The sequence below is a fragment of the Paroedura picta genome, chromosome 3, assembly GCF_049243985.1.
Source record: "Paroedura picta isolate Pp20150507F chromosome 3, Ppicta_v3.0, whole genome shotgun sequence".
In the NCBI taxonomy this organism is placed as follows: Eukaryota; Metazoa; Chordata; class Lepidosauria; order Squamata; family Gekkonidae; genus Paroedura; species Paroedura picta.
The window spans coordinates 20,719,735-20,742,875 of NC_135371.1; the positions used below are offsets into that span (position 1 = coordinate 20,719,735).

At 44.6% G+C, this 23,141-nt stretch overlaps 1 protein-coding gene across 3 annotated transcripts in view; it reads left to right on the top strand.

The window, feature by feature from the left end:
- Positions 1-23,141, top strand: part of SYNPR (synaptoporin) — a 185,560-nt gene that overhangs the window by 103,681 nt on the left and 58,738 nt on the right. Inside the window, exon 1 of one of the 3 annotated variants that reach the window (XM_077325039.1) lies at positions 8,998-9,359. The exons of the other annotated variants lie outside the window; for them this stretch is intronic. Within the exon in view, the coding sequence (XP_077181154.1) occupies positions 9,336-9,359 (24 nt within the window). The 5' untranslated portion in view covers positions 8,998-9,335. Of the gene's footprint in view, positions 1-8,997; positions 9,360-23,141 lie in introns of those variants that run through there. 3 annotated transcript variants of the gene reach the window in all.

Genomic DNA, 23,141 nt, shown 5'->3' on the forward strand with positions numbered 1-23,141 from the left:
GAGGTTTTCCAGAATTACAGCTGGTCTACAAGTGACAGAGATTGGTTTGCCTGGAGAAAAGGGCTGCTTTGGAGGGTTGACTCTATGGCAGGAGTGGCCAAATGGTGGATCTCCAGATGTCCATGGGCTACAATTGCCATGAGCCCCTATCAGCGCAGGGTAATTGTAGTCCACAGACATCTGGAGAGCCATAGTTTTGCCACCCCTACTCTATGGCATTATACCATAGAATCATAGAATCATAGAGTTGGAAGGGGCCATACAGGCCATCTAGTCCAACCCCCTGCTCAACGCAGGATCAGCCCTAAGCATCCTAAACCATCCAAGAAAAGTGTGTATCCAGCCTTTGCTTGAAGACTTCCTTCCAGTGAGGGGGAGCTCACCACCTCCTTAGGCAGCCTACTCCACTGCTGAACTACTCTGACTGTGAAATTTTTTTCCCTGATATCTAGCCTATATCGTTGTACTTGTAGTTTAAACCCATTACTGCATGTCCTCTCCTCTGCAGCCAACAGAAACAGCATCCTGCCCTCCTCCGAGTGACAACCTTTCAAATACTTAAAGAGGGCTATCATGTCCCCTCTCAATCTCCTTTTCTCCTGGCTGAACATTCCCTCAACCTCTCTTCATAGGGCTTGGTCCCTTGGCCCCAGATCATCCTCGTCGCTCTCCTCTGTACCCTTTCAATTTTATCTATGTCCTTCTTGAAGTGAGGCCTCCAGGACTGCACACAGTACTCCAGGTGTGGTCTGACCAGTGCCGTATACAATGGGACTATGACATCTTGTGATTTTGATGTGATGCCCCTGTTGATACAGCCCGAAAATGGCATTCGCCTTTTTTACCGCTGCATCACACTGCCTGCTCATGTTTAGCTTACAATCCACAATACCCCAAGGTCCTGTTCACACACAGTGTGACCTAGAAGCGTATCCCCCATCCAGTAGGCATGCTTTTCATTTTTTCTGACCCAGATGCAGAACTTTACGCTTATCTTTATTAAATTGCATCTTGTTCTCATTTGCCCATTTTTCCATTGTGTTTAGATCTCACTTGAACTCTGTCTCTACCCTGATGAGGCCCCCTCCCCTCTCCAAACTCTGCCCTCCCTAGGTTCCTCCCCAGAATTTCCAGGCATTTTCCAATCCTGCTTCCCAGTGATAAGAAGCCACCTGCAGCAGGACACAGAAGTAATGGTTGTTTCTGCACATACTGGCAGGCAGTCGTGGGGCTACTGTGAAAAATAATTATGTTATTTTTTTCATGTTACATTATTTATAGTCTTCCTTGTGCTACAATTACAGAAACCTGAAACCAAGAAGTGGTGTTAGTCATGCTATGCAAAAATGCAGAAAATAGTATTACTTAAGTAGAAAATAATGCAGTGAGAGCAGAATAACACAGAGAATACATAATGGATGTAGTACGGTCCACAGCATGTTCCATTATTAGAGTCTCTCTGAGCCATTCTTTTATAATATAGCACTGTTAGCTTGAGAAAAATGTCTCCCAGCTCAGTTCTCCTGTACACACTGTGGCCTATGGCAGTGGTCCCCAACCCGCGGGCCATGGCGCCGGGCTGCGGCTCCCTCTCCCCGCCCCCCCCGCAGTAAAAAACTTCCCAGGCCGCAAGCTTCCGGCCCGGGAAGCTTCTTACTGCGGGAGGGGGGGAGAGGGAATCAGGGCTGCGCCCGTGCATCGCACATGCGCGGCATTCCGCGCATGCGAGAAAGTGCTGCGCATGCGCGATTTTGGCAGTGCATGGCGCATGTGTGCACACGCGGCCCGGGTGCGCATGCGCAGCATGCGCAGGCGGACAGTTGCCCTGCCGGTCCCCAGCCTCAAAAAGGTTGGGGACCACTGGCCTATGGAATCACAGAAGTACTGGGGATGTTCCTGAACTCCTCAGGCAGGCCACTCCACAAAGTAGGAGTCTATGTTACAAGAGGTTGCAAACCATCTCTGCTTCTCACTTGCCTTGAAAATCCCTTGCTGGGATCACCAGAAATTGGCTGCACCTTGATGGCACTTTACACATGCAAAGCAACCTATCTGACTTGGAGAGAAAGAGTGATAATTTAATGGAATTCTAGAATATTAGTCTGGTAAGAACTGAATTTGTTTTTCAGGGTGATTTGGACTATGGTTGGGTATTTGACCAATCAAAATGTAGCCAGGGGACTAGCAAAATAATATCCAATTGTGGTCAATTATTAGTTTTCTTAAGGCAAAAAAAAAAATCATTCACAGGTTTGCTACTCATGCTGACTGTAAAGTTATAATTACCTGTTGTTGTGAAACAGTAAAATCAATTTTAATGCAATCACGATTATTGTAATAGCATTAAGTAAAGTTTCTATATACGTGGATTACTGAAGTATAGAATTTACACTGAGTGTTAACATTTTTCTGTGCACTTTCCAATAAAATGCTTCTTGGCAAACAATTTTGGCTACCCTGCCTGTTTGTGATTTAATGGCGCTCTCATAACTGTATCTCAATTACTTATTCCAGCCAGTATTGTTGGAAGTTTTCAGAACTTCCAACAGTATCCCAGTTTTGAACAGCAGTTTTGCAGGTTAGATGAAGCTACTGGTGACCCTACTGACTGCCTTTACCTCTCATGATCCTACTGATTCCGTTTTCTTTTTGAAGATGCCTGCAGTTATTTCAGACAGCTTGGCTGTGCTGGTAGATCTGTTTCTTGCTGCTGTTGAGCTAGAAGGCTACCATCCTAGTCTGATAGATGACACCCTAATGGTTTTTAAAAAAATAACCTGCTATTCTTGGCTCCATGGAATATTCAGCCAGAGTCAAATAATAGGCAGTTGATTCGGTGGTCAGTTGCTTGGCGTGTCAATCCTAGCTCTGACTTTAGTTGTTCTTTCCCTTTCATTCTCTCTCTCACACACACACACACACACAAACGCACACACACACACAGATAGTGGTTCCTACTGTAGGCTCTGGATCCCAGATGCTGCAACCATGACCAAAAACATCCTGAGACTGAATGGGATACCAGAGGAAAAAAAACAAGATATAAGCATTTAAGTCAGGCAAATGGAAGGCGAGGGGGTTATGCGGTCCGGTGTGTTTCGCCCGCTCCGCAATCACCGAAGCCTGAGGCGGCCAGCGCTGCAGCGCAGAAACAAGGTGGTGGTGGTGGTGGCATACCAGCCAGCGTCCGCACGCAGGGGCAGAGCCACCAGCGTCACCCCTCTTTTCCGCACCGCATTGCTGGCCGCCTCAGGCTTCGGTGATCACTGAAATAGCCGAACCGTGCTGGAGCGTGTAACCCTGCACATTTAGAAGAAGAGAAGAAGAGTTGGTTCTTATATGCCGCTTTTCTCTACCCGAAGGAGTCTCAAAGTGGCTTACTGTCACCTTCCCTTTCCTCTCCCCACAACAGACACCTTGTGAGGGAGGTGAGGCTGAGGGAGCCCTGATATTACTAAAGAGGAAGAAGAGTTGGTTCTTATATGCTGCTTTTCTCTACTTGAAGGAGTCTCAAAGTGGCTTACAGACATCTTCCCTTTCCTCTCCCCACAACAGACACCCTGTGAGGTGAGTGAGGCTGAGAGAGCCCTGATACTACTGAAGAAGAAGAGTTGGTTCTTGTATGCCACTTTTCTCTACCTGAAAGAGTCTCAAAGTGGCTTACAATGCCCTTCCCTTTCCTCTCCCCACAACAGACACCCTGTGAGGTAGGTGAGGCTGAGAGACTCCTGAGATTACTGAAGAAGAAGAGGTCGTTCTTATATGCTGCTTTTCTCTACCTGAAGGAGTCTGTACCTGAAGGAATCTAACCCATCTCTCCAGCCCAGCAGCAACATGTTGTCTTGGATATGCTGATTCAACAAAATCTGCTTCAGTAGACTTGCAGGTCAAAGTCCAATGCCTCCCTTGGGCTTGAAACTTCTGATTAATATTTCAAAAGCACGGTGTGCATTAAAGTTTATTTTGCGATCGGACTTGTTTTCCTCGGGTTATGATGTTAAACCAAATTGCATGGTGAATCTACCGTCAATAAAAAGAATGTTTCACTGCAGTGGCAACCCTGCCTTGTGGTTTCCTTGAATTATAAGTTAGCCCTGGGTCACCTAGTGAGATGAAGGGGGAAAGCAGTGAACTGATCTCGTTTTTATTCAGTAAAAATGTAAGTGAAACATCACAGAGACCTGACCAGCTTCAAGGGCTATTTTGCATGACATTTCGCTGGATAATTTTAGATCCCTTGTCAACAAGCGAACGCCACAGACTTAAAAGCACCAGAAATTGACAAACCGCAGATACTGCTGACCTTTCAGTTATTTCACATGGCAAATGAGAAAATTAAGGCATCACTGTACATGGCAAAATCTACACAGGAAAAACATGCAAAGCCATAATCAAAACAGTGTCTATTTCTCTGATGCTGTGTCTTAAACTAAGGGTTCTAGGTCAGTGGTCCTCAACCTGGGGGTCAGGACCCCTTTGGGTATTGAACGACCCTTTAACAGGGGTCGCGACATCAACACAACAACTTTGTGGAGATAGAGCGTTCGTCCCACTGGAGCAGCAGAAAAGAGCAAGATCGGCATGGTGGGACAAGAGGCAGAACTGAACTGAGAAACCCCGGGGGGGGGGGAGGAATTTATATACAATCATGCCATTGGTCAGTTTCCGTTTAATTTCTGTGAAAGAAAACTTTAATAATTTTATGGTTAGGTGTCACCACAACATGAGGAAGTGTATTAAAGGGTCACGGCATTAGGAAGGTTGAGAACCACTGGTCTAGGTGAAGGCACTAAAATGGGAGCTCCACAAACTCCCTGCCAGTACACCTGGGAATGGTGCCAGGGAAGGTAACAGCAAGGTCTAATAAACTGAAACTCAGACAAGAATGAGGTGCTGCTGATCAATGGAGCAGCTGCCTGGGGACTGCAAAATCAGTCTGCCATGGAGGGGGTTGTACTCCACCTGACGTAGCAGTTTGATGTCTTGGAGGTGGTACTGGGTCCAGGCCTAAGGTTGGAGGCTCAGGTGTTCTCTAGATACATAGTGCTTCTTATGAGCTCTGGCTGCTTCAGCAGCAATAACCATTCCTTGAAAAGCATGAGACACCCACATAGCCCTGTGTTCAGACTACATCCATGCAAGAACATTTAGATTTGAGTCTAGTTGCAGGACATGGGCTGCTTCATGTGTGTAGAATAGAAGTGTGTCTGATGAGCTTTGACTAAGGCGATACTGCTTCTGCAGACCGGCATGGCTACCAGCTGAAACCATCCAGGTTAGACTGCTATGGTGGACTCTCTGTGGGGCTACCTTTGAAAATGGTCTAGGAACTTCAGTCAGTCTTAAATGTGGCAGCCAGATTACTGTCAGGGGTTGATTACAGGGTTAAAACAATCCTTGCACTGAATGATCTGCTACCCCTCTGTTTCCAGGCACAATTCAAAGAGCTGGTTCTTACCTTTAACACTCTACAGGGGTGACCAAACTGTGGCTCTCTAGGTGTCCATGGACTACAATTCCCATGAGCTCCTGCCAGTGTTATGCTGGCAAGGGATCATGATACTTGTAGTCCAGGGACATCTGGAGAGCCACAGGTTGGCCACCCGTGAAAGGACCAGGCTTCTTGAAGGACTATCTCCTCCTTTACTAGCCTGGCTCTCAAAGCCCTGCTCTCTGTCCTTCACCTTCAGAGGTAAGGCAGGTGACAACTAGAAACAGGGCATTTTCTTTGGTGGCATCTCACTTCTGGAATGGCATCCCCCTTGAGACTTGCCTGGTGCTTGCTTTCCTTCTTTTTAGGCAACAGACTAAATTACATGCTTTCCAACAGACCTTCTACACAAGGAATCACACACATGAAGCAGGCTCCTTCTGCAAAATCTTTATTAGGGCTTTGCCATGAGGGAGCAGGTTCCACAGAGCAGTTCACTTCACCCCTTTCCCATCTGCCTCCTCTCCCTCTCCTAACCCATGCCTTCAGATTTGCTTTCAAGCACCTGCCCCTCTCATGCCCTATGACAGCTCTTCTCCATAGCTACCCATACATCCTTTCCCAGCTTAGTTCTCACAGCTGCAGAATCAGAACAGAGCCCTCTTGCCCTGGGTGACCTAGAGGTGTGCCCTTCCGGACTAAGAGGCTCCAGCCCCCAGTGGCCAGCCTCTCTCCCAATGTATGCCCTTCCTGTTGCACATGAGCAAGTGTTCGGGGAGGCCTCAGCCTGCTCTTAAAGGTTCTGAAAAATTTCTTGCCCCCTTTCAAGCCTTCTGCACCACACAGAGCTTCTGCCTGAAATGCGGGAGAGTTACTCTCAGGGCTATGTAAAAGAGGGAAGGTATTCCACCGTATTCTAACAATGGTGGCCCGCAGTTCCCCCTAGTTCCCAGCGTGGGGTAGGTGGGGGGTTGGTTCACTGTTGTGCGCTTGCTGATTTTGTATTGTGTTAATTGTTATGTTTTAGTGGGGGGGGTTAGGGGATTTGTATTCTACATATTTTATCTTGTAACCTGCTACAAGCCGGCTTTGCCGAGAGTGGCAGGTAATAAATTCAAATAATAACAATAACGATGATGATGATGACGATGACGATGATGATGATGATGATACCCTAATTCCCTGACTCCCCCTGTGGTAGCAGCCATTTTGTGGTCCAGACTTTCTCCGAATGTCAAAGGTGACCACAGGCTCAAAATGGTTGGGGACATCTGCCACTAACAGCCACTCCAGGGGTTAGCCGTTCACCACTAAACCTTGTCAGCCAGATGAGAGTAGTGTTACGGTGGTTTTGTGAAGGCTTCATTGCACAGAAGCCACTGAGGAGACATATAGGAGGGCTGGGGAGGATCATGCCTACACACCACACAGCAAGCCAGATCCTTCATCTTAGTTTAGGGATGTGCCCACAAGCCCTTTGTCTCCACATAATTTGACTACAGTAGCTAAACCACATCCACAAACATGGGTTAGATTCCCCATATCACTGAAAAGCATGGCAAATTCACCCTTAGCCACTAGAATAATTTGTTAGCCTTTATACCCCATAAAGTGTCATGCTATTCAGGTGTTACAGATACACAGATCAGGAGAGCGTGCTACTGGTGGTTTTCCTGACAGGACCTGTTACCCTGTTGTATAATCAGGTACAATATACATGTTTATGAGCCTCTTGTGGTGCAGGGTGGTAAGGCAGCCGACATGCAGTCTGAAGCTCTGGCCATGAGGCTGGGAGTTTGATCCCAGCAGCCAGCTCAAGGTTGACTCAGCCTTTCATCCTTCCGAGGTTGGTAAAATGAGTACCCTGCTTGTTGGGGGGTAAAACGGTAATGACTGGGGAAGGGAATGGCAAACCACCCTGTATTGAGTCTGCCATGAAAACACTAGAGGGCATCACCCCAAGGGTCAGACATGACTTGGTGCTTACACAGGGGATACCTTTACCTTTATACATGTTTACTGTGCATGTAAGTTGTAAGTGCTTTAGTGTGCATGAACGGAAACAGCATAATGCAGCTAAATGACATATAAATACATGAGTTGCCACTGTTCAGAAGGATTGTGGCTAGAGTGCACTTACATTAGTGGGCTCCTAATAGTAATTGTTACATTACTTCTGTTATATAGAAAGAATCAATATGAGATTGTGTGTATAAAGGAAATGGTGTAGGCCAGCCTTTTTCAACCTTCAGATTGTGGAGAAGCCCCTAAAATAATTTTTCAGACTTTGAGGAGCCACGGACATGATGTCAGCTGGCCATGTCCCTGCCATGCCCCTGGAAGTGACATCACCAGCCACCCCCTTAGCTCTCCTTTTGCTCACTCCCCCTACCTTTGCTTCTACTATGGTGGCTTCCTCTTATAGGCCAGAAAGAAGGAGATGAGAAGACAGCCGGACCCCCATCCATACCACAGTAGTTCAGAGCTCCTGTAGACCCCCTTCAGAACTCCCATGGACCCCCATTTAAATGGGCAATTGCTTATAAAAATATCTTTTCTCCCTAACGTATTCCTTTCCGTACCAAGCGGAAGTCTTGGGAAGCAGGGGTAATCCATTATTCCCTCTGGACCAGCGGCCTGGACCAATCTCAGATCTTAGGGGGCACTGGGCAGAGAGTTTCCAGAGGCCCCATTCCTACCCACTCAACCAGATTTCCCACTACCTACCTGTGCCTCCTTGACCTGCCCCACTCACAAGCCTTCCCACTGCCCATGTGCACAGCCCTGCCTGCAGCTCTTTCCCTAATGGCTCTGGGCTCCATGTGCAGGTGGGTCTGTGGGTGACAAAAGACTCACAAGTGAGCTTGCAAGAAAATGAGATGACGGGGAAAGGGGTGCTTGGCAGCAGTCCCCTCCCAGAAGACCTGGGCCCTGGCAGCTGCCCTACCTGAGGGTCGGCTAATGCCGGCCCTGCCAGCTGCACTGCAGGTGTCAAGATATAACCTGCTTCCACTGCACTGAGCATTTGCAAATCAGGTGCCGTGTTCTTGCGCCCTGCACAAACTCAGCAATACAAGTGAGTAGACCGAGGCACCGGGGAGTGCCTTGGGCGTGCTGATGCAAAATGCAGTGGACGATGCAAAGGTCAGACTTTCAGGACTGCCCACGGTGACCTGTCTTGCACCTTGGTTATAAAGGTGATTGTGAGAAGCGGGTGTTGTCCCCCACTTCCACCCTTAGGTACGGTGTTCCCTGCCAAAGCTGTAGTCCCGACTCCCCTGCAAGCCCGTGAGATCCACACACTGTGTCGACGGTCGGCAGAAATCCGCCTTGGTGCTCCGAGGCAAAGTTTCCCCATTACCTGTGTTCCGCTCTGTTTCTTCTCCAGTGCTTTTCACGTGGCTCCGAACGGATGCTCGGGCTTAACGCAAGCCCAAGACCCTCGGTCGCTTCCCTGTGGCAGACTGACATTTTCAACAAAGCTGAAATAGGGCATTTGCCGTTCTGAGTAATGAGCTTCTTGCATCTTTACAGTCCTTGGGAGGCAACAGCTAAGTACACACCACAAAAGCAATCAGGGTCTCACCAAGGGGGAAGTATTCGATTCCTGTCCTGAGACTGTGTGTAGTCATTGTCTAATAATATGAGACCGTTTTCCCCACCACTACCACCTCCCCCCTAGCAAGTCAGGCTGTGCCTGCCGCCTGATTGGTATAGCATCTCTCTTTCCCTGAGCGCCGATATATTTTTTTTCTTGCACTCCTTTTATTTGCTTCATAAAAAGAGGGACAGGAGCCGGAGCTGGCTACTGAGGAGCTGTTGGGGGGTGCCTTTCTCTTCTGAGCATGAGCCGACCATTGTCCTCTTTCAGATGAGGGAAGTTGGATTATAAAACCTTTTGTAAATGTGTATGGTGATATTTGCTCCGGTAAGCTAACATTTCCCTCCCCCCTTGCAATTCTGTCAATGTTATTGTCTACTTGGGTGATTCTGTGCTTTCCGTGTCCCTGTGTGTGTGTGTGTTTGTGCCGTGTCCTAAACCTTTTATCATTTGCATGCTTTTCCTTGGTGATATTTGGTAGTTTTGCTGTTTGGTGTAGGGATAAGAGAACTGTCTCAAGTGAACTTGGCTTGCAGTTCAGGAAACGACCATGGTTTGTGTGGATAGGTCAGAAATGCTGTAAACTTTATTTTCAGTCCTCTTTGGAACTTAAGCTTCATAAAAGCCCGGTATTCCCCCCCCCCCCAAAGCAAGATATTGCTTTATAAAATGAATGAGTACAAAGGTCTAGAAATTGATCTGTGCAGCAATTCTATAGGGGGGCAAGAAAAAGAAAGAGATCGTGTGTAGGGATGCGTTGCTGCTTGGATAGGTTTGAAGCAGAACAAGGGAAATAGTTAACTTATAGTAATGGTCTTCTTGCGGAGCAGGACGACAGCAGCTTCGAGGATAACTGCACAGGCTATCTCTGTAGCCTTCTTTCTGTAATGCAGGCATGTATTCTCTTTGCTCGGTATTTCATTCCTGCTTGTTGACTTGTTTTTTTCTCCAGTTGCAGACATTCATTGTTTAAAATGTAATGTTCCATATGCCATAGAAAACTGACACGCGGAGAACACGCACGGTTCATTTTGAAAGCCACAGAGTGTGACTCTACAATTCCAAGTGTAATCGCTCTTCCGTTGAGCCAAGCTTGTTCGAGTGCTGGACTTGCACTGTGAGAATTTCAAGGCTTGCAGTGTGAGATTACTAATAGTTCTGGTGTTGTTGTTGTTGTTGTTTTAATTCTAATTGGAACTAGCCATCTTTGATGACCCGGTTTTGGAAAGTATAGGAAAAGTCTACTAATTGCTCAAAGCTAGGGGCAAAGGTTTGCGTGGGGTCATTTGGCATTTAGTTATTATTGATCCGTCGTGTTTTCTGTTCTGGTATCAGTTGTCCAAAAGAGGGGAAGGGCAAAATCAGGCAGTGGGAACGTGCAGAGTTTCTTATTCCGGTGAAAGTTGAAAAGCTTGCGTTCAAAACTTACAGACCAGTTTAAGAGTGGGCATGGGAACTGGAACTCTCTCATGGCAGAAATCAATACCCATGTCTTTTGCAGAATGCTCTCTGAGCAATTATAGAAGTGAAGCTTAAGAGGTGCAGCTGGACACGATTATTTGCATGTCTACAGGCTAAAGGTTCCAATAATTAACATTATATCAGTCTTTGAATAGAATCTGAAACTTTGTGTAAAATAGTGAGTGTGGATAATGAATAATCTATGTGAGAGCATCCATTTCTGGAACATTACAGGATCTAATATGAACAGTGAGTATTTTAGATCCCGGATTTAAACACCTTACTACTGTCGGCCAGGTAATTTCAGCATTCCGCATCCGAGACATAACCTTATACATAATTATTGGAAATGAGAAAATCTTGGCATCTCAGAGACTTGATGCTGGCACTTAGAACACCGCAAAAATTTTCCAAGGGGTGCTTTTAAACTTTTGGATAACTTTGGATGAAATTTGGCAAGTGTTTGTCTTCAAGGTTTTTACCTAGAGCCAAAGAAGTCAGAGGGAGAGAAGGCAGCATGGTATATGCCAATCTCACCAGATCTCCGAAGCTAAGCAGGGTTGGGACTTGGAAGGGAAACCACCAAGGAAGACTCTGCAGTGAAAGGCAAAGCCAAACCACCTCTGCCACTCTCTTACCTTGGCAGCCCCTTGCTGGTGTCTCCATGAGTCAGCCACAACTTGACCTCCCCAGTGAAGTCAGGACAGTTTCATGCATCTCAAGTGAATGGGCTCACCAAATCCAGTTTCCTTTGGAAGGGCAACTGCCCCAAACTTTCTGTACTTGGTAGGATTCTCTGCAAGCAAAGGGGAGGGGGGCGAGTCTTTTGTACTGAAATGTCCAATTGAATTTCAGATTTCTTTCTAACATGGTCGTTATAAAGCCGTGTTATGGAAATGCAAGCAAATGGCAGTGCACTTTGGCGACTTACGTAATCCAACACTCAAGGCTTATTACAGTCCATTTGAAGATGCTCAAGGCTTCTGTCATAAGCTGACTAGTAGGGAGTCCCCTGAAACTAAGCAAGGGGAGAGGAAGAAAAGGGACACAGGTTTGACACGATGCACTATATGGTCTGCAGTCTGGACCTGAGCAAACTGGCAGTTGTGGGTGCTGCTGTCAAAGTGGTGAAAGGGTGGGGGGTGGACTCTAGTGGGGACATTTGTGACTTCCAAGAAAAGAGAGCCAGAAAATATGTGTCAATCCTTTTCATTTAGAAACAAATCAGAAATTATTTCCCCAGCTTGCAGCATGTTTCAAACTTAACGTTGTCCGTATTGTTAATTTGTCTAGTCCCGGCAACATGTTGACTGAAATTGGTGGTTGTTCCTGCCTGTGGAATGACAGAACTTGTTGATATTGGCTATTGTAGCTTGATTGCCAGAGACAGGTTCTTTTGCCATGCCATCGTGGGCGTCTGTAGAAGGAGGAAAATCAGACAGATGTCATGTGCCACCCAGAGACCTGGATAAAGTGTCTAATGAGTTCTACTCCCATACTGGATACAATCGGTGCTGAACATTTATCTGGAGGAGTTCAGTCTATGAAGTACACCACACTTAACCAGTTTACTACACTTCCACTTTATATGTGGGTGGGGAAGAAGAAAAGAGCTGGGTTTTTTTTTTATACCATGCTTTTCACTTCCTGAAGGAGTCCGAAAATGGCTTACAATAACTTTTCCTTCCTCTCCCCACAACTGACACCCAGTGAGGTAGCTGGGGCCGAGAGAGCGCTAAGAGAACTATCCTATGACAACAGCTGTAAGAGAATTGGGACTAGCCCAGGATCACCCGGCTGACTGCATGAGGAGGAGTGGGGAATCAAACCCAGTTCTCCAGATTAGAGTCTGCCACTCTTAACCTCTACACCACACTGGCTCGAGACTCATGAACCACACATGTGGTTTCCTCTGCTGTGCTGAATTTGGCTCTATGGCACCATGTTGGATTTTTCAGCATTACACAAAGCCTAGCTCTGGCTTTTGCCTCTTTTTTTCCGGTTAATATAGGGCTGATTTGATAATAAACTAGGCTTACACATGATGGAGAGCGGGGGGGGGGGGTTTGTCTTACCTCCCCAACCCAGCTGGTGTGATTACCCGCCTCTGATGACAGTAGGCATCCATACATAAGGTATATAATCTGAAATAATGTGAGTAGGCTCTGCAAATGCTGTCAGAAGACTTCACAATATCACATGAGCTGCAAAGAATATATATAGAGTACTGCATGGATGACCATTGGCATGGGAGGCATACTGGGTAGACAAGGAGATAAAGTGGCCAGTCCTTATCACTGGTAGGGTAATATATCATCCAAAGCAGCACATAGTCAATAACTTCTCATCTTCCGTACATTAGAAATAGACTTGCAGCCTTGAATAAAACCTTATTGATCAACTGACTTCGTCCAATTTTCCAACAGCATTAGGGTTTAGTCAGATCTGTATGTACTCCGCCCAGGATATTAACAAGCTGGAACATGTTCAGAGAAGGGTGATGAAGATGGTTGAGGGGTTGGAATCCATGCCTTATGAGGAGAGGCTGGGAGAGTTGGGTTTGTGTAGCTTGGAGAAGGGGAGGGCAAGGAAGGGGTGATATGACAGCTGGGTTTAACCATGTAAAAAGTAAACATTTTGAAGAGGGGGCCAACTTGTTTACTGCAGCTTTAGGGTCAAGCACAAGAAGTAGTGGGTTTAAATTATGGAAGGGATATTCCACTTAAATACTAGGAAGCATTTTCTGACAGTGAGAGCTTTTAGTAGAGGGTGGTGGAGTCTCCTTTGTTGGAGGTTCTTAGGAGGAGACGTAATGAGCACCTGTCAGGAGTGTGTGACGGTTAAGTCCTTGAGGTTGCCCATATTTTGAGTTGATAGAATCTCAAAGTATATATTTTAGAGTAAGTGTGGCATAATGTCTAGAGCAGGGGTAGTCAAACTGCGGCCCTCCAGATGTCCATGGACTACAATTCCCAGGAGCCCCTGCCAACATTCGCTGGCAGGGATTCCTGGGAATTGTAGTCCATGGACATCTGGAGGGCCGCAGTTTGACTACCCCTGGTCTAGAGTGTCAAACTAGGAACTTGGAGATCTTGGTCCAAGTTCCATTCACCAGTAAAGCTCACTGGGTGACTCTGGCCCCGTCATTCTTTCTTGCTCAACTATCCTTGTAGTTGTCGAAAAGACAATTTGTGGGTGGAAAACCACACGTGCCTCCCTGAGCAACTAGGAGGAAGGGTGGGGAAAAATGAACAGATAGATATTCTGAAAATTACCTTATTTTGCATAATTTATTCTGCATAGAGCTAGGACTTAGTCCTGCCGACTGGACAAAAGTCCTGCTGACTGGAAATGTTACTTTCTGTTCCTCAACCGCCCATCCCAGCTTCTAAGATTAACACTTGAAGCTAGGAAATTGCTTTGAAAAAAAGATGAATGCAGCAACCAATAGTGTCAGACTAGGATATTGAAGACAAAATGAGCTTTGACTTATGAAACTTATGAAAATTCTATTGGTTTCTAAGGACTTGAATTTTGTCCTACTGCTACAGAATACCACAGCCACCCACCTGCAACTATCTGCAACCAATATGAAGAAGAAGAAGGGTTCGTTTTTCTATGCTGCTTTTCGCTACCTGAAGGAGTCCCAAAACGGCTCACAATTATCTTCCCTTTCCTCTCCCCACAACAGACACCCTGTGAGGGAGGTGAGGCTGAGAGAGCCCTGAGATTACCGAAGAAGAAGAGTTGGTTCTTATATGCTGCTTTTCTCTACCCAAAGGAGTCTCAAAGCAGCTCACAATTGCCTTCCCTTTCCTCTCCCCACAACAGACACCCTGTGAGGGAGGTGAGGCTGAGAGAGCCTTGAGGTTACTGAAGAAGATGGTTCTTATATGCCATTTTTCTCTACCCATGTGGGGGAGAAGCGGGGAATCAAACCGGCTCACCAGTCCACACTCCTAACTACTACGTGAAGCTGAGTCGAAAGGAGCCTACTCTCATTGGAGAAAGATTTGCATACTACAAGTAGTGTTTTTAAGCAAACACGCTTCAACACATTTCCCAATAACATTTTCTTGATGTTGTGTAAACCCAATTCGCAAGCAGTTGCCTGGCTTCAGCCTCTGTTGACAGATGGGCAAAGGCAACTCATTAGCTTGAGTGATTTAATCCAAAGTGGTTGGGGGGGATTAGGGTAAAAAGCATTTCCTAATTAACAGTGACTTCAATTGACATCGCTCCCACTTGATGGGGACCGTCACAGGAAGCTGGTCGAAGGAGCCTTGAATGAAGCCGTCTGGGCTGATGCTGCCATTCACACGCCGATGCTTCGGCCATGACTTGCAACGTCGTCATCACACGCTAACGCCGAAAATACTCTGCAACAGCTGCTGTCACTGCATAGTCATTTCCCCCTCTCCTTGATAGCATCCCGTGCTCTTTTCAGGTGACAGAAGTCTTTGTGTGATCGCAGTCTGTGCTCTGTCTTCACATCCCTGTATGGCACCATCCAAAACTATCCTGGCATAACATGAGTCAAGTCCTGCCATGTGGTTCTAGGTTGGGTGGAGGCCTCCGATGATTCCCTTCCGTGATGCTGAGTTTTGCAAAGCCTGGCGTTGGGAAGGGCCCTCAAGTAACATGGCCGTGTGGGACTCAAGGACCCACATCTTGCTTCACTCCCGTCATCCTGTTAGTATTTGGTAAAAGAGCATTGTAGTGCTCGTTTCAGTTGGGAATCTCCACCATAGTTCCTGGCCATGTCAACATTATCTGAAAATAAATTGAATAGGAATTACTGAAGTGATGTGCTTGGACTTGAAGTGTTGAGTACACACCAAACCTCATTGTTCAAAATTCACCTTTACTTGGGACAGTCTTCTCTGACCCTCTTGTCAGTGATTGAGCATTCATCCCAGTTGTCCATTGCTCATAGCAGCTTCTGCTTGGGAGGAGAATAGGCATCATGTCAATCAATGTACTGATCAAATATGTTAGTTGACCCTAATCAGTTCTTCCCTCTTTCCTTCCTTTTTCTTTCTCCATCCCTCCTCTCTCTTCCTCTCTCTCTCTTCTTCCCTTCCTTCCTTCCTTCCTTCCTTCCTTCCTTCCTTCCTTCCTTCCTTCCTTCCTTCCTTCCTTCCTTCCTTCCTTCCTTCCTTCCTTCCTTCCTTCCTTCCTTCCTTCCTTCCTTGTTCCTTCCATCCATCCATCTCCCTTCATCCCCATTCCTTTTTCTTTCATTCTTTTCTCTATCCTTCCTTTTATCCTTCCTTCCCTCCCTCCCTCCCTCCCTCCCTTCCGCTCTCTGCTGTTTTCTCCAGAGGAACTGGTGCTCGGAGATCAGTTGTTATTCCTGAAGATCTCCAGCCCCACACCTGGAACCCAGCTTCTTGCATATGGTGGTGGGGGATCAGACCTGGCTCTTGAGATTAGAGTCTGCTGCTCTTCACTATGCTGGATCTCAAGTTTGAGCAGGGGGAGGAGGGCCTACACCCAGGAAGGACACAATGCAGGCATGCATTCTAGTAACCACTACATTCCTGAGTGCAACTTGCTTTGCCCCTAGTATTCTATGAAGCTAGTAATACCACAGGGTAGGTGTTATCGTGTTGTATATCGTGTTATCTTGTTGTATATTGGCAAGGCAGTTGTGACCCAGAGTCTTGCAGCTGCCTATTGCAAATCTAGCAGCTCAAGTCTTGCACACAGCCAGCAATGTTCCCTCTGTCGTGCCCATTTCTACTCCCTTTAAAAACGATTTCCTGCATCTGGTCTGTAATTAATCTTCCTGAGCCAGAAAATAAATGGAAGCAGCTCCATGGATTAAATTGCACAATATATCGCACAATTCTACCTGCAGTCCTTAAATTCTTTGGCTTCACTGGTCTGTTAGATGGATGGCATTTTAGATGTGTAAGACGGACATTATCATTTCACACTGCCTCCTCTTATTTTGATAATTGAGCTGAATTTGGGCATTTGCGCCGCTTCACAATATTTGGTCATTGGATGCGTCAAACACTGTCGAAGGATTTAAAGCATTAATTTGATTAGGCCAAAAAAGCATTTTTATAGCCATAATTTCAAATGTGTGTTAATGACAACCAGATGGGCAGCTGGGCTGGTCTAGCTAAAGCAATAGAACAAAGTTTGAGTCCCGTGGCACCTTTTGTGAACTGGCATTTTTTTTTGGGGGGGGGATGTAATCAGTGCACAGTGTGATGAACTTCCATAGGTGGTCGTAGACCATGACCTTTGCTCTTGTTTGTGTCCCTGATCGGCCTTGCCTGCAATTATAGCAAGTGTCCATTGTGCAAAATTTTGCATTATTTCTTCTTCTTGTCCCACTATAATGCTGATGTCAGCCATTCAGTTGTGTCTGACTTTGGGCAATCCTATGGCTCAACTGTTGCCATGATTTTGTCCTTTTGCTCTTCTTTCAGTTGAATAATGCTCCTTCGGCCTGGTTTTCTTTTACCACCAACCAATCCTAACATAATTGCTGGCTCCATTGTGTTGGATTGCATGATATGGCCAAAGCTAGTGAGCTGGATTTTGCCTTCCAGTGATATATCAGGCTTTATGCACTCTAGTATTTCCTTGTTTGTGACTTTTGCTGTCCATGGAATCCACAGAAGTCTTCTCCAGCAACAGAGTTCAAATCAATCAACTGCCTGGTGTCTTCTTTGTCCAACTTTCACAAGTGGCTACTGGAAATATGATAGATCTAACTAATCTACATTTGGTAAACAGTCTTATGTCCTTGCTCTTGGTTCAAGCTTATCATTGCTGAGGGACCCAGAATAATTTAATTTCCATGCTGTAACCCCCACTCTGATCCATTTGTGATCCAAGGAAAATGAATTCTGGAACACATTCAATCTCTTTACCATCAACTACTATTGTGACATGTCATTGTTTTTTTTTTGTATTGTATTTTTGACTAAGTAATTTTCATCTGTTGAGAGCCTTTGTTATTTCTTACAAGCCAATAAAATTGTATTTTTTTAAAAAGGCCAAACTTCTTATTCCACTATTTATTTTATCATTTATTAATCAAACTTTTATGCTGCTGCTCCTAAACCAGCTAGCCTGTGGTGGCTCACAATAATATTATTGTCCTATTATAATAGTATTCAAAACGTCTTTCCCCAGTTATGATAGTTGAGTTGAGTGTACCAAGCAAGCATGATGCCTTGAATTAGATAAATAAATGACAGTCTGGCACTAGCCCTAATGGGTGGCCTTTGGCGAGAACTGATATTGCTGGTCTCATCCCACCCTCATCTAGAATATTAGACTGACAGATGCAGAGCAATTCAGGATGGGTTTTCCTCCAGCATAATGGGAGCTGGCTGGAGCATTATTCCTTCCCTTGTTGCTGGAATACAGCTCCTGCTCTCGCTGATGCAATCTTGACAGAAACTGGATTAAAAATGGCAGGTGAAAAGACATAGCATAAGGTCCTGCCATAGGATCCAGGGCTCTTCCTGCTACCTGGAAGAATGGCAAGGAGCAAATCACACAAGCCATTATTATGTAATTGCTATGCAGATGTGTTTGCATTAGAACTATATTTGCTGAAGTTGGAACTCCCTGGCTCCATTTCTTGCCCTCTCCCTTAATTTACTCCCCTCTCTGCCCCTAGAGTTCAAATGTCATATTAGCTTGTGTTGTCCAAAATACCATGAGTTTATTTTAGTAATGTCTGTTTATGCATAAGCACCACTATCTATTTAGAGGAGGGGGGGGATTCCTTCCATTGTTAAAAAATTCAGAACCAGGTTTGCAGAACCCTAAATGGTAGCAGTTGCGTGGATCCACATGCCACATGGCTTAACTCACTGTGCAATTCAGTGACTTCAAATGGATTGGGAGAGAGGGATTTGGGGGTTTTTTGGGTGGGGGATCCTTTTTTCTTAGTAACTTTTTTTTCTCCATGTCATGACACTTTGAGAGCCTGCGAATAGTATTTCATTTCTTTAGCTGAAAGAAGGCAGGACGAGTGAATCATTTTTGTACTGAAGAGCAATGTGTCAGGATCACCAGCTAGCTCTTGTTATCACTGAACTATTCTGAGAATACACGTTCTTCTTTGTTTTGCCACTGAACATCACCACTACACAGCCCCAACTGAGGGCCAGTTCTTGCATAATATTGGCCTCTGTGGGACTGGCTTTCAAGTTAATACCTTACCAGGGGTAGTCAACCTGCGATTGCTGGCAGGGGCTCATGGGAATTGTAGTCCATGAACATCTGGAGGACCACAGGTTGACTACCCCTGCCTTAGACGTAAAGTGATTCTGTGCAGAACCGACCTCTTCTTCCTGACTCTTTTCAGAGAAATCCATGTGGATTTTGTTTTCAGTTTAACATTTCATATGTGTTTTCTTTTATGAAGATAATCCCAAGGGATACAATGGGGAAAGCATTACACTGTGATTACTACATTTTTGGCTTTTGTCTCCCCAGTCCCTACCCCACTTTATCCCATTAAATCCCATCCCATCTTCCATTTAATACCTGACAGGTACATGAACCCCCGGACCTTGATAGCCCAGGATAGCCTGATATCATCATATCTTGGCAGCTAAGCAAAGTTAGCCCTGGTTTGTACTTGAATGAAAAGTAATAGGGTCTAGGTTACTAAGCAGAAGCAGGCCGTGGCAAAACACCTATGACCGTTTGTTGACTTGTTGGATGCAACTTAAGTGATGAGCGAGATAAAGGGAAATAGACAATACCCACAGTGGGGAAAGAGGTGTATGTAACGCTAATTGTATCATTGGCAGTCTTTAAGCAGTGGCTGGACAGATTCTTATCCTGGATGCTTTAGGCTGATCCTGCACTGAGCAGCGGGTTGGACTAGATGGCCTGTATGGCCCCTTCCAACTCTATGGTTCTATGATTCTGTGATTAATAGATGAAAGTGGATTTGTGAATAAGAAGAGAAAGCAAGCGGTGGTTCTATTTCTAGATGTAGAGAAAGCATTTAACAATTTAATATGACATTTCTTATTGAATGTTTTACAAAATATTGGGTGTGGACCTGCATTTTGGGAGAATGCACTTGAACCAACAAGCAAGGATTTCAATTAATGGGAAACTAACAGAGCCATTTCAGTTTAAAAAGAAACACATCTTATCTTTATCCCCTTTATTATTTATACTAGCAGTAGAGATTTTGGCAATAAAGATAGGCAACAGAATTAAGGGAGGGAAAGTAGGGTTTAGACACATGATATACAGACAACATGGTTCTGTCTTGAATCCCCATAAATTGTTGTGGTAAGTAATTGAATACAGTGAAAAAACTGGATCCTTATCCCTAACAGGAAAAAAATGAAAAAATGATAATGAAATTCTTAACACAACCAGAAGATATTATAAAGAGCACAAAGTGTTCAACAGCCACCAATCCTATTACATATTTTGGAATAAATGTGACTTGTCAAAACTGTAATCTTTTAAAAAATAACTATCAGAAAAATTGGAAATTGAGTCATGCAGTTTTATTAAGATGGGGGGAAAATTAAAATATATCTGGGAAGAAACTCTAAATTAAAATGAATGTGCTGGCAAAACTAAACTTTTTCTTCCAAATCTTACCTATAGTGAAAGAGTTGCAAAGATAGATAAATGCTTTTTTATGGAATGGACCCCAAACCAAAAACCATATGTTTCAAACTATTACAAGATGAGAAAAAGAGGAGGTTTAGTAGTCCCAAGTATAAAATTATATTACCAAGCAGCAGGCCTGGTCTGGATTGTGGATTGTATTAGAAACCCAAGACAAAGAATAGTAAAATCAGAATCAGCAGAACTTGATGAAGGCCTTGTTGTTGTTATTGTTGTTGTTGTTGTTGTTGTTAGTTGCAAAGTCATGTCCGACCCATCACAACCCCATGGACAATGATCCTCCAGGCCTTCCTGTCCTCTACCATTCCCCGGAGTCCATTTAAGGATGCACCGACTGCTTCAGTGACTCCATCCAACCACCTCATTCTCTGTCATCTCCATCTTCTTTGATGAAGGCCTACACAGTTACTTATAAATTAAGAAATTGACTCAAAGGATCGTAACACAAGAAAGAAGTCATGCAATCAGAGATGGACTTGAGAATATGGCTAATGCAGGAGTTAGGCGCAGAAACGAACACAAAGTTCAAAACTTTAAAAAGTCAAAAGCGAGGGGTATCTCTAATGCAGAAATGGTCACAGTATCTGCATTAGGCTGTGTCAGTAAAACATACATCTATGCCCTGAAGAAGGACCCAACTTTGTTCCTCATGTATGAGGTAGCCCTCAGATTCTCTGACTTCTGATCTCTAGCTTTTTACTCATCATATATGCTGGACGCAGAAGAACTATGGGATCATGAAAGGCACATTCATGGACAAGATATTCAAGAACAACAAAGAAACTCTATCAAAGAGTTGCCATGTTTTGAAAGGCAAAAATGAGGATGTATTTCCCAAGTGACTACTTGGAACAAGCGATCACTAGAATAAATCTCATTTTAAGTACGCCTGCTTTTTAATTGCTACTAACTAGGAATATTCCTAAGTTTCCAACCCAAAAAGAAGACATTTTTATCACTTTTTAAAAAGAGCCAAAAAGAGAATAGACACCAAAAAGAAAAGAAAAGGAGAACATCTTGTTACTCTACATAACCTTGACTGTTTTTAAATCAAGTACTACATTGACATATTGCCGTTTGTGATCATTTTCTTAATCCTTCTACATTGGTTCTGATCACGTCTCTCTTTCAATTGCAGTCAGTCATTACCCAAGTTCTCAATAGGCTAGAGCCAGTTTGGTGTAGTGGTTAGGAGTGTGGACTTCTAATCTAGCAAGACGTGTTCGATTTTGCACTCCCCCACATGCAGCCAGCTGGGTGACCTTAGGCTCGCCACAGCACTGATAAAGCTGTTCTGACCGAGCAGTGATATCAGGGCTCTCTCAGCCTCACCTCCCTCACAGGGTGTCTATTGTGGGGAGTGGAAAGGGAAGGCGACTGTAAGATGCTTTGAGACTCCTTCGGGAAGAAAAAAGCATCTTCTTCTTCTTCTTCTTCTTCTTCTTCTCCTTCTTCTTGGTTTATATCAAGAAGAAATAAAATTAACACCATCTTGGTATGCCCAATAACCTCTGGTTCTAAGCCTTAACATGTCATTGTCTCATTGACTTTCAACAAAGTAAAAACAAATGCTCCTCTGTAGTTACATCTGCCACACATGGATCCACAGCTAAACGTGGGGCAAGTGTCTACAAGATCAGTTTACAAATCCACATCTCAACCCCACTTGTGCTAACCGTAAAGAGGCCACCTGAATTGTTTCCTGTGAACAGAACCCACAACGCTGTGCTTTTCCAGAAGCCATTGAGATGCTGCCTACAGAACCACGGCTGCTTCTTTTCACAAACGATTCTGACAGCAAGCTGCTCAGAACAACTCTGCAGGGATGACGCCTGGCTCCAGGGCCTCCCGTGTCCAAACGTCTGCTCACCCGCAATCCGTGTGAAATATTATTGAGAATCTTAACAACAAAAGGAAGCTGGGGGGGGGAGAGCGGTGCTACCAGCTACAGTGTTGAGCACATGCATCCTCCATGGGGATCAAGGATTTTGCATAATTTTTCTCCTTAAGCTTCAATGAAAGATGACTTTTAAAAAGGAGCCAACGGTAACAAAAATGCATCGAGTTCTCAGGAAGCAACCGCTCTGGAAAGCTAATGGGGATGGGATGAGGTGGAATTATGAGAGACTAATGTTTGCGGGCACGATGTCCGGCATGATGCTGAAGTCGGTGACCTCATTAATTGAAAAGCATCTTGGATTAAGTGTAATTGAAGGCTGTCGATGAACCATTTAGATTATATATCATTCAGTCTGATAGAAAGCCAAGGAACCTTTACTGTAATAATGAGGTATAGTTTACAATCATCCCTTGTGATTTTGGGACCGTTGTTTCTGCTCCGGCATACCCCTCTCCCCTCATGCCATTTCCTTCTCAGGTTTACCTCCATCAAAGGTAAGTACCATTGTATTTTCTTGACAGTGACCCTTTACTTGTCCTTCTGTACATTTTCGGCTGTATGTAACAGCTAAGAAGATTGAACAAATGTATTTCATTATACATGACCTCCCCCCATTCTCTGTCGCCTTGGTAGGTGGGAGTAGATTGTGATTGGCTTGCCGCCATGTTATGTTACGATTTTTAATGTCTTTTAATGGGGTTTTAATTGGGGTTTTTAAGACAACTGTCACCCGTCATGAGCCTACCCAGGGAGTGGTGGGAAATAAATAAATATAATAATAATAATAATAATAATAATAATAATAATAATAATAATAATAATAATAATAATAATAATAATAATAATAATAATAATAATAATAATAATAAAGAAAGGAGGGAAGCAGCTCAGCTAAAGGCAAAAGCATTGTTGAAGAAATAATGAAGGCATTGGAGGTATATCTTTTATGTGGAATCCAGTGAGTCTTATGTTGTAACTTTCTATAAATACATATGAACATACAAGCTACCTCATAACAAGTATGGCCATTTAATCTGTCTTGTTCTTACTGCCTGTTGTGACTGGCAGCAGCACTGTAACATCTGAAGACAGAAGTCTTTCCTAGG